Source organism: Procambarus clarkii, chromosome 17, assembly GCF_040958095.1.
Source record: "Procambarus clarkii isolate CNS0578487 chromosome 17, FALCON_Pclarkii_2.0, whole genome shotgun sequence".
In the NCBI taxonomy this organism is placed as follows: domain Eukaryota; kingdom Metazoa; phylum Arthropoda; class Malacostraca; order Decapoda; family Cambaridae; genus Procambarus; species Procambarus clarkii.
Window position 1 is genome coordinate 40,521,957 of NC_091166.1, and position 12,555 is coordinate 40,534,511.

At 45.5% G+C, this 12,555-nt stretch overlaps 2 protein-coding genes across 2 annotated transcripts in view; one reads left to right on the forward strand and one right to left on the reverse strand.

Moving 5' to 3' along the window:
- The first annotated feature begins 571 nt into the window (after positions 1 to 571).
- LOC123772465 (uncharacterized) overlaps positions 572 to 12,555 on the forward strand; it is an 88,073-nt gene continuing 76,089 nt past the window's right edge. Inside the window, 2 exon segments of the mRNA XM_045765658.2 lie at positions 572 to 1,441; positions 2,236 to 2,339. The gene's annotated coding sequence lies outside the window, so the exon portion shown is untranslated.
- On the reverse strand, positions 7,145 to 7,891 carry LOC138365665 (uncharacterized). Its single transcript, XM_069326154.1, has one exon. It carries the CDS (start codon positions 7,889 to 7,891, stop codon positions 7,145 to 7,147), a length of 747 nt encoding a protein of 248 aa, XP_069182255.1.

The following is a 12,555-nucleotide window of genomic DNA, read 5'->3' on the forward strand; positions in this document are numbered from 1 at the left end:
CGGAGGGAGAACACAAGATACTGAAGACTGTTGTGTGAGGTAGGAATCGGTTCTCTCATCCCATAGATCGCGTTTCTTACGTTACAAATGCAGTGTGGAGAGTAGTAACCTCTTAATAATGTCTAAGGTTTTTATGTGCATCAGATTCTGTAGGCTAGGTGGGTTGCTTGGGTTTGTACGTGTCTGGTTGGGTTCGGTCTGGTTAGGTTAGGTTAGGTTAGGTTAGGTTAGGTTAGGTTAGGTTAGGTTAGGTTAGGTCAGGTTAGGTCAGGTTATGTTTGGTTAGGGTAGGTTAGACTAGGTTAGGTTAGATTAGGTTAGGTTAGGTTAGGTCAGGTCAGGTTATGTTTGGTTAGGGTTGGTTTGGTTAGGTAAGGTTAGGTTAGGTTAGGTTAGGCTAGGTTAGGTTAGGTTAGACTAGAAACGAGCTGGTTGGTAAGGGTGTGGGGAAGGTGTTGTGGCGGCCAAGGAGGGAGGGGGGGGGAATAGGTCACCAGGAGTCGTGTAGATCCTCAGCTTTCTGGGCTGTTGTTCTGGCTCGTGGTCTTGTGTGCACGGTGACCCCAGGTCTTGTGCACGGTGCACACGAGGTCAAAAACTCCATCTTGAAGACTTAACTGTCTCTGAAAAACTTATATACCGGTTACAAATTAAGATTCCTTCATGTATTATTCAATAAGATATTTTTCCAGTGTTGTTAGAGACTCTAATTGTTCATCTTGTGTAGCCCTCACCACCCGGTGACCAAGAGAGAAAGTGAATGATTTAGAAGGTGACCAAGTGAGATAATCAAACTAGAAATTGCCCAAGTTGAAAAGTGACAAAAGTATCATGGTGACACAGTCGAAAAGTAACAAAGAATTGCGGTGACAAAGTTTAAAAGTGACAAAGTTTGGAAAATGAGCAAAGTTGGAACATTTAAACCATTACTTGTTGGGTATTATGAGAGGAATGAAGTAAAACACCCGTGAGAAGAAGGGCGTCTTGGTGTTGGTGGTCAATCAAGACGTGTCATCTTGGTAATGTTATCATGTGTTATCGTTGAGAGATAGCCAGGGATCATTGTGGATATGAGTTGGGGGGGAGCTCAGTGCCACAGGTGCCTGGTTAGTGCTCCGCCCTCAGTACCTTTCCTCAGTGCCTTAACCCTCAGTGTTTTCCGTAAGTGCTTTATGTGCCTTCGGAGAGTGCCTTCCGTGAGTGCCTTCGGTGAGTGCCTTCGGTGAGTGCCTTCAGTGAGTGCCTTCAGTGAGTGCCTTCGGTGAGTGCCTTCAGTGAGTGCCTTCAGTGAGTGCCTTCGGTGAGTGCCTTGCTCGAGGCCCTCCCCCGCAGCAGTCATGGTCGGTGAGGCTGCCACCATTCCTACCTCAAGACAGATGCTGGGGAGTTTGTTGGTAAAGAGATAGTGTCGTCCTCGTCGCCACGACCATCCGCTCTCCTGGTAGGTACGACGCGTCAGGTAATGCCCCGTGTCTGGTATGGATGGTCTTAGCTCAAGGAATAACTGGACGTGTGAAGTGTCTTCCACACTTCTGTACACATTAACATTCCATTCACCTGGGCTGTAGGAGACTCGAACCGTCGAAGACTGCTCAATAGTTCGGTCGATGGAGCTTCGGCGTCACACACATGGGGTCCACGTTCGAGTCTTTTAGTGCCCAGGTGAATGGAACTGTACATGTGTTTTTATTATGCATATTTATTTTTTATAAATGTATATATATTCGCTTATTTGTGCACCCCATCATAGGCATGGTGACCTGATTCTAAAGTGCTTAAAAGTTCATAAGTTTGTTCAAAATCTGTTTGTGTGTGGTGCTCACCTATTTGTACTCACCTACTTGTGCTTGCGGGGGTGAGAGAAGCGGGAGCTCTTTGGTCCCGCCTCTCAACTGTCAATCAACTGGTGTACAGGTTCCTGAGCCTATTGGGCTCTATCATATCTACACTTGAAAACTGTGTATGGACTCAGCCTCCACCACATCACTTCCTAATGCATTCCATTTGTCAACCACTCTGACACAACCACTATGTGTGTGTGTGTGTGTGTGTGTGTGTGTGTGTGTGTGTGTGTGTGTGTGTGTGTGTGTGTGTGTGTGTGTGTGTGTGTGTGTGTGTGTGTGTGTGTGTGCGCGCGCGTGTTTGATCATTGTCTAATTTAATCTTTAAGTATAAATTAAGACAAGCGAATCATGGCCTCCCATAGATCAGTGGTGTGTACTCTTGTGCCCACAGGAGTCTGCAGGAGAGGAACCAGCATCCATCTTCCATTCCCTACAGCGAATGATCTCTGGTCCTCACTCAGCATCCATCAGCCCAGGCGAACGAAGTGCTTCTTGGTACGTACACCGAATCTTATATAATTCCTCGATAACGATGACCAGACCACACACTAGAATGTGAAAGGACGACGACATTTCGGTCCGTTCCTGACTTGAGAATGGTCCAGGACGGACCGAAACGTCGTCGTCCCTTCACCTTCTAGTGTGTGGTCTGGTCAACATAACTGCTGTGTATAATTCCTTGTTATTATTTCCTCGGTAACAATTACACTTTTGTAAGGAAATCAACGGGACGAAAATTCACAATAAACAAAAACAAGAGCTGCATTCTAAACCTTCTACATGAGCTGTATATACCAACCAATCCAACCTCTCAATGCATCATATTATTTACAGACTTGACCAATCCGTGCAAGAAATAATCTGTGCTTGTAACCCCCTGTGTTAGACACACAGGTTCCTGAAGCAAGCGTCAATCTGAATGCTTTAAAGATTTGTTGCCTGTGATTTCATTTCGAGCGACAAGTTTTAAACGAGCTTTAAACACGTTCGAGCATGTCTAATACACGTCTTAAACATGGTATAAACATGTTTCAAACATTATTAAACATTCTTCAGACATGTTTAATACACGTTTTAACGTTACAAAAAGGTGTTTCATACGTGGTTTGTTTACAAAGTTAGGCGAGTTAGGTTGACTCAGCCGCTGAGTCTGGCATCTATGTTTAGAAGAGGTACATGACGTCATTTGGCGGGAGAACAGTCATCTGTGGTATTATAAGACTCGCCAAAATTATTAGCTCTTAAAATATCCTCTGGAAAATGTGTGTGTGTGTGTGTGTGTGTGTGTGTGTGTGTGTGTGTGTGTGTGTGTGTGTGTGTGTGTGTGTGTGTGTGTGTGTGTGTGTGTGTGTGTGTGTGTACTTCCTTTCAATAGTAAGGGAATATATATCCTTTTGCAAATGCAGGTATATAATTTAGAGAATGCATTTATATCCTTTGGATAATACGGTCCAAATGATACCAAAATTATTCCAAATGAATATCCGCCTTTGGATAACATGGGAATATTTTTCTCGTAATATTGGTATATTTTTTTCGAAAATACCGGTATATCCTTTTTAACAATGCGTTTATACATTTTCGAAAATGCGGTATATTATTACGGAAATGTTAGTATATCATTTAAAAATGCTGGCATAGTCTTTGAAATATTTGGGTATATATATATCTAAATATTTATATATATACCCTTTTTGAAAAGACATACTCATCCGTAAACAACCACAATCCTAACTTTAAATAACTACAACCCTCCCCTTAGTATAAACAAACACAACCTTCAGAACTCTAAAAAACCACAACAACAACAACTACCACCATAATCAACCACAACCTACCACGCTTAACAACTACAACCTCTTCCATCCTAAACTTCCCACAATCCCATATCCAAAACAACCATATCTCTCACCACCCTAAACAACCACAACCCTCCAACACTGAAGAGCTAGAAAACAACTGCAACCTCCACCACCCGAAACTACCACAACTTCTCACCTTACATAACTACAACCTACACCCTCTTATACAACTACAACCACCCACCTTAAGCAACCACAACCTCCATCACTCCGATAAACCATAACCACCACCACCAACAGTATATATATATATATATATATATATATATATATATATATATATATATATATATATATATATATATATATATATATATATATATATATATATTGGTAGAGCTCCATTAAGAAACATATAATCTCCTCTCACAACCAGACCATCACCAGAGAAATCTTAACAAACAACACAGAAATCATCGATAGATACAGCGATAGCAGGAGACTCGACATCAGCGAGGCACTACACATCAAAAAAGTCAACACCAGCAATCAACAGCCAATTAACACATAACTATATTCTACCCCACTTCAAGACCCCGAACCAACATAGAAGCAGCAAGAGAATATATGGGCCAATAGGCCTTCCGTAGTTACTTTCATTCTTATGTTCTCATATACAATTTATATTCATTGATTCGTGTTCTGACTTTTGTCACCTCACCCAAAACGAATATAAACATGAAATTATAGAAGAAGCAACACAGTTACAGCCCCGCTCCTGTGCCAGGTAAGTCCACTACGGGCTCACCATAGCCCGTGCTACTTGCAACTATTTGTTCATAGTAGCTGAATCTAAAACAATAACAACAACAACAACAGAAGAAGCAAGCATGTGCTATATCATTTAGAAAAGAAGGGAATATCCCTAAGAAACCCCCCCTCCCACAACTCTTCCCCTGTTGTGGGTGGGGGAAATACGGAGCAGTCTCCCCCACTAGTATATAAAGCCTCGTTCTCTCCCCTAATATGTTGCATTTAAGGAAACCAATCCGCTAAAAAAAGTAATTATTATTACTATTGATTATCGCAATGTATTATTGACGATCTCTGTGCCTCAGTCTCGATAGGTTAGGTGGGTGGCTTGGGTTCGTACGTTGCTGGTTAAAGTGAAACAGTTGCCATTTATTACGGAGTGGCGGGTCGAGAGCATGTTTTGTTGTGTTGTCATAGACCTGCCTTGCTAAGCCTATGTCACTTAATGTATTGTTAATAAACAGAGTTTCCTGTCGAGATTGATGATGATACACACAGATGATGATACACACAGTTGATGATACACACAGATGATGATACACACAGTTGATGATACACACAGATGATGATACACACAGTTGATGATACACACAGATGATGATACACACAGTTGATGATACACACAGATGATGATACACACAGTTGATGATACACACAGATGATGATACACACAGATGATGATACATGCAGATGATCTCAGGTGTCGTGACACTCACCAAACAACTACACATTGTTTACAAATTTGCTGGTACACAAGTTGCCAAACACCAGCTGATGGGATGGTCCTGTGTAACTACACGGCTAAACATAACATTTAAGTTTGTTTGCCAATTATATTTTCCTATTTTATGTGGATTGATGATTGATGAATGGTTTATGAGACATGAAGGGAGGATGCCATAGAGTTAAGCCATGCATTGAACTAACAGACCGCTTATCTACCTGTCTCTGATATTCCTCTTTATCTGTACCCCACCATTCAAGTATCATACACACCTGTCACCAAGAAAGATAATGAGAATCTTGCTCTTCTCAAAGCTGTCACACTTGAAACAATTACCTCCTCCGTCGAGAATTTAAGATCTCGCGAGCACTGTGTCTACACCGACGGCTCAGTTCAATTTTCTACTGGACGGACTGGAGCAGCATGTAGGTTTTATAGAAATAATATTTGCACAAAGACTGTCAGTGTCAGGTTAAACAACTGGCTGACCTCCACACAAACAGAACTAGCAGCATTACACTTAGCTACCAGTACATTATAAAATAATGTACTGGTAGCTAGGGAGGAATAATATTTTGTGATTCAAAGTCTGCTCTTCAAGCAATCGAAAACTTCTCCTGTAGAAGTAGAACCTCATACTATAAATTATAAATGACCTAATTGCTGCACAGAGTAAAAGGTCTCGAAATCATTTGTATGGATACCTTCACACATAAATATAACCCATCATAATAAGACAGACATTGCAGCCAAATTATCGTGCAACAAAGATGAAGTTGAATTAGATCTAGGTATCCTCATCTCTGCTGTCAAAACTGTATTGGTCCAAACACTCAGGTCTAATAGGAAAGAAATTACTGACTCCCAACGACCTTAAAGCACTGGTATAAAAAGCTATTATTTGTTCAGATCTGAAACCTATATCTATAGACAGCACAAAACGTCCACTAGACTGTGCGACACAGTGGTTGCAAGGATCAGGTTGGGTTACCGTTACCTGTGGCAGGTGGCTGCAGGTGACGGATCTCCCAATTCTGAGCACTCCAGGTGCAAACTCTGTGAGCAGGAACTACGGCATGATCTCCCACACTACATCACCGAATGCCCAGTTATTAGACCTTTCAGACCAGTTGGCATTCGGTACCTGGAGCTTTGCAATTACTTTATTCACTCTCGTGTTCTTAAAGATATCCTTATAGAGGACCCAAAATTTGCCAGTGCAGGCTACTAAACATATGGCTCTGTATGACTAACCATCCTGCGAGATGGGGACTTTTATTACCACTGCTACCTTATTCAATCTCGTGTTGATGATATCCTCAAAATACACCCAGAGTCTGTCAGTGCAGACTCCCTCTCACATGCCTCTGTATGACTAACCATCCTGTGTGATGGGGATTTTATAGCATCACCTAGTTAGCTTTTTTGACACACTCTGTACTCCACTTCATATAGTCTAGGGTAGCCTAAATGTGTTAATAAAAAATAAACAATAAATAGTTACTATTGTCAGGGCAGGAAGCCTCAAAGTTTAGCTTTTCAAGCGGTTCAGTAACACGTTACATTCGTGTTTTGGTGACGTGTTGCGTGTGGTTTACGGTGGTTGTAGGTTGTCCCGCTACAACCTGCTTGCTGTAGGTTAATTATGGTGGTTGTTGGTTGTTTAGGGTGGTTATTATTGTGCTTTATGGAGTGTGGTCGTTCATCGTGGTGCTCCTTATTTACGGTGGTTGTAGGTTGTCTAGAGTGGTTGTGGTGGTCGTTCAGGGTGGTGGAGGTTGCTTATAGCGATGTAGGTTGTGTATGGTGAGGTAAACAGTTTTTATGGCGTCAACAGGTTGTTTATGGTGAAGTAAAGAGGTTGTTTATGCTTAAGGGGCGTCATCGGCCGGGTTGGTCATGATATCAGTGCCTGGCGGACCTCCAACACCTCTCCTCCTCCTCCTCCTCCTGCTAATAGCTCAGAGTTCCTTTGTTATGCTCGCATATTTCTCCTCTGAGTCCCCCGTTCTCTTTACTAGCTGCCATGATGGTCCAGGGCCCATGGTGGTCCGTGGCCCATGATGGTCCGTGGACGTGATGGTCCGTGGCCGTGATGGTCCGTGGGTGTGGTGTTCCGTGGCCATGATGGTTCGTGGCCATGATGGTCCGTGGCCCATAATGGTCCGTGGCCATGATGGTCCGTGGCCATGATGGTCCGTGGCCATGGTGGTCCGTGGCCATGGTGGTCCGTGGCCATGATGGTCCGTGGCCATGATGGTCCGTGGCCATGATGGTCCGTGGCCATGGTGGTCCGTGGCCATGATGGTCCGTGGCCATGATGGTCCGTGGCCATGGTGGTCCGTGGCCATGGTGGTCCGTGGCCATGATGGTCCGTGGCCATGATGGTCCGTGGCCATGATGGTCCGTGGCCATGATGGTCCGTGGCCATGATGGTCCGTGGCCATGGTGGTCCGTGGCCATGGTGGTCCGTGGCCATGGTGGTCCGTGGCCATGATGGTCCGTGGCCATGATGGTCCGTGGCCATGATGGTCCGTGGCCATGATGGTCCGTGGCCATGATGGTCCGTGGCCGTGATGGTCCGTGGCCGTGATGGTCCGTGGCCGTGATGGTCCGTGGGCCATGATGGTCCGTGGGCCATGATGGTCCGTGGGCCATGATGGTCCGTGGGTCATGATGGTCCGTGGGTCATGATGGTCCGTGGCCATGATGGTCCGTGGCCATGATGGTCAATGGTCGTGATGGTCCGTGGAATTGATGGCCAATCTATAACACTACCTTCTAGTAATACCAACATTTATATCTAATTTACAACTTATTATTTATAAAGCCACTTATCTGTACATAATGCTGCTACCACTTTGACCTTTGATGGAACTGTGTACGATATGCCTCTACCTGGACACTCACCTATTCCGGAATAGGTACACTGGCATAGGGGGAGGGGAGGGGTGGAGAGAACACGGTCAGCTCCCGCTATTCACTGGCATTTACAGCACTTTTTGATAATTATGTCTTACGAGAAAGGAGGGGAAAATAATTCATCTTATAAAACTAGGAATCCACGACCTAAGTGGATGCCCACAGGATTCCTGGAGCCAGATTCACGAAGCCGTTACGCAAGCACTTACGAACGTGTACATCTTTCTTCAATCTTTTGACGGCTTTGGTTACATTTATTAAACAGTTTACAAGTATGAAAACTTCCCAATCAACTGTTGTTATTGTTATAAACATCCTCCAGGTGCTTCGGAGCTCATTAACTGTTTAATGGAAACAAAAGCCGCCAAAGATTGAGAAAAGATGTACAGGTTCGTAAGTGCTTGCGTAAGTGCTTTCGTGAATCTGGCCCCCTGGGTCTGACAACTATCTGTGTATGAACAAGCAGGAATGAATGGACACATACACACCCGATGGTCAGTTTAATATGATAAGTTTATTGAATTATTTTTCAGTATCAAGCTTCTACTCTATCTTCCCTATCTAGGCAATTAGAATTCTTAATGCTTGTGATGTTGACACGAGGTCGGGGCTTCTCTGACCTTGTCGTACCTTCCTGGGGCAGTGTCAGGGGGGGGGGGAAGGGGGAAGGTTCCCTACATGTCTTCCTTTCAAGTTACCTCAACAACTGTCACAAATGGTCATGGTGGCCAATGGTCTAAATGGTCAGTGGCCATGAAGGTCAATGGTGTTAATAGTTAATGGTCATGATGAGTGGTATTGATGGTCAATCTGTGGTTCGTCTTGTAGACGCCAAGTGGTTCATTGTGTGGTCCACTGTGCGGTTCACGTGCGATCTACTGTGGGGTTCACCGTGCGGTTCACCATGGGGTTCATTGTGTGGTCCACTGTGTAGTTCACCGTGCGGTCCACCGTTTGGTCCACGTGCGGTCCACCGTGCGATTCACCCCGCGGTCCTCCCCGTGGTCCACCCCGTGGTCCTCCCCGCGGTCCACCCTGCGGTCCACCCCGCGGTCCACCCCGCGGTCCACCCTGCGGTCCACCCCGCGGTCCACCCCGTGGTTTACCCTGCGGTCCATCCCGCGGTCTACCCCGTGGTCCACCCCGCAGTCCTCCCTGCGGTCCACCCCGCGGTCCACCCCGTGGTCCATCCCGCAGTCCTCCCTGCGGTCCAGCCCGCGGTCCAGCCCGCGGTCCACCCCTGCGGTCCAGACCGCGGTCCACCCCGCGGTCCAGCCCGCGGTGGGTGTGAGGTTTGCTGTGCTTGGCTCTCGTCAAGGAGAAGATGAGTCAGGAGTCGCTCTCGCTGTCTGAAGCCTCACAGATTGCTTCTCCTATAAATATCGAAGATTTGTAAACATCTTTTGATTTAACAAATTCAGCACCAGGTTACCCGGTGCTGTACCCGGCCTGTATGTAGACCTGAACGGCTTCTGCTGTATCGGAATGTATCTCGGGGAGCTGTGTACTGTGTTCACCACCACGTGTTCGCAACTTCAGCCAGCTGCGTTTCTGAATGGAAAAACACCTTTACAACCAGTTACGTCGGAACTATTTTTCGAGCAGTATCTCATTCACTTCCTACGTTCGAAACGCTATCACAAATGATTGCAATTCGAACATTTTTCGAGCAGTGGTTCCCCTCCACTTCCTGTGACAGAGCTGCACTTCTCCACATGTTTCACATACGTTTTTGAAAACACAAATAATTGTCAACGGAACTCACACCTTAACTTTTAATTGTGTGGCGATATGATAGTAGGCTTAGGAGACGCGAGGGAGTGGTGCTAGTTGGATATGTGGGGGGGGGGGGGGAGGATGTGATACTAGCAGGAGCAGTGAGGGGCGAGGAACTAGCAGGGAGGCGAGGAACTAGCAGGACAGGTAAACAAGGAGTGCCTGTGACCACCACACCACCAATACAAGTCATCTAGAGCATCAAGAAGCACCTTGTTACGCCACTGGCACGGGGGAGGGGGGGAAGTTCCCACAGTGGGTGCTGGCAGCGTGCCTGTCTTGTGGCACCCTAGAGGGAGAGGGAGAGAGAGAGAGAGAGAGGGGGCCAGATTAGTGCCGCCCTCTACGGAAGTGCCATGCCACAACTATTCCCATTTTTGCTTGTGTCTTTTTGCTTGTGGTCTCCCAACCGGCTCCGCCACTCTAGCTACGGTAGTCTGCTGGGCGCTTTTTGTGTTGGCCAGCTGCTCGGATGAACCCAAGTCTGTACAGCTGTGTAGACAAGTGTACTTGTGCACCTGTTGTCTCATATCCATGTGCGTGTAAGTGTGCATTCTTCTTTCAATTCTTGAATATGTGCGTAGATGTGTACAGTAGTCGTATGTGTACACAAATTTTGCATCCATATAAGTACAAAGGTCTAGCCTTACATCATCGTAATCACCACCGCTATCTGTCTGCTTCAAATATGTCCGATACGCGGCGACAGTATATTTGTCAAACCTGATCGTCCTTGTGGAAAACCACGTTGTGAGGTCATTTATTATAACGGGGGTTTTCAAGATGAGTGCGAATGACATATATGCGATTATCGATTTAATAAATTTTCCCAGAATTAGGTGTTAGACCAATTGGACGATAGGTTGTTTATTGTGGTCTATGCTTCCGTTAAAAAGATCAGGGAATACAATAGCAACCCGCCACACTACTGACACAGTGCTCAACTTTCATCATTTGTCTCCAAGGGTTGACTCAAGCTCCTCTTTACATTCTTTTAAGACCTCGGCCGATATTTCGCCATGGTCCAGGGACTTGTTAGGCTTCAATGTTTGAATAATTATTAACTTTAAAGTTTATAGTTAACGTGTTAACTATATATCAATTATATATATATATATATATATATATATATATATATATATATATATATATATATATATATATATATATATATATATATATATATATATGTCTTTATTATATATTGTTGTTTTGGGACTGCTGACTCACTCACGGCAGCTCACGGCGGGTGGTGAGCCCGCCAATCAGAGCCGCTCCCACCACTAAACTCAGGCGATGATTACCTAGGTCATCATCAGGGCAGAGTCAGTCTGGGCTCTTGGTCCACAGAGCAATATCCTCCTCTTAAGAGCTTCACTTGGTCGTTAGTGTAACCACACTTGCAAGAGTCCCGTCTCACCACACAGGGAGAAGTGTCCATTCTGGAAGATGTCTCGTTAAACATGTTGGAGAATTATGCTGTGTTATGAGAAGATAAGGTGCGCGGTGAAGGATAAGATTGGAGTTTGGTCAGCAGTTATTCAGTGCCATAAGACGTTTGAGTATTGTCCTGGTGGTGCAAGATAGACATCTGTGCGATGGACATTTATGCAGAGGAAATTACAAGTTGCTGTACACTTCAGGCAGAAAGAAATTGTTTCCGGAAGAATGATTATAGAGTAAATAGTAAGACAGAAGGGAGATGGCGGTTGATAATGTATAGTATCAAGGCGATAGACATTTGCATATATTACATACAATCTATATGTGTGTATGCATGTATACGTGTATATAGTAGTAGACATCCATCAGTCTTAGGAGACTATGGAGTTGCGTTCTGGTTGTCGGTCTGGAATGGCCTCTCCAGGGCGTAAAGCCAGGGTAGGGTGATACTGGGGGAGAAGCTGTTACCCATGCAGCGGGGTCCCCCCCTCTCTCCACGACGCCGAAAGTCTCCAATGGAAAGGCAAACGTCAATACGATTGGTTCCAGCGCCGTCGCAGGAACTGTCAGAACGAGGTTGAAGGTAACAAAGAACTACCCCCAGGGGGGCTCCAGCTCCTGAGTTCACCTCGAAGTTGGTGCAAGAAGGCACAGGGACTCCCAACCCGGAGACCGCCGTGGTCGGGGCCGGAGAAGAACCACCCCAGCAAGGGTAACAACGACCCCAGCCTCCTGAAGCAGAGCCTGGGGGGGTCGCACGAGCCCCGGGAGGTGGACCAAGTCCCGCACCTACGGGTTCCAGGCAGAGCTCCCAGGTACAGCTCTGTCTCCAGTTGTAAAACTTCGGCGTCCTGGAGAAAATATACATTAAATTCTATACTGAAATAGTTGTACACGGTATTTGGTACGAATGTTTATACACTTGCATGAACCCATTTCTTGCACCAACGTCTAAATAAGTAATCTTAGGCACAATATACACCAGTTTAGGCCTAATTGATCACATATGCTGTAGTAGGCCCAGGAAAGATTAGGTCGGGTTGTTGCTCTCTTCCTAGTGCCTTGTGCTCAGTGGTACACAGCGCGAACTTCTTCGATGCGCAACAGTCCATTTTTGTACGTTCGACCAAATCTTGAGATGAGATGATTTCGGGGCTTTAGTGTCCCCGCGGCCCGGTCCTCGACCAGGCCTCCACCCCCAGGAAGCAGCCCGCGACAGCTGACTAACACC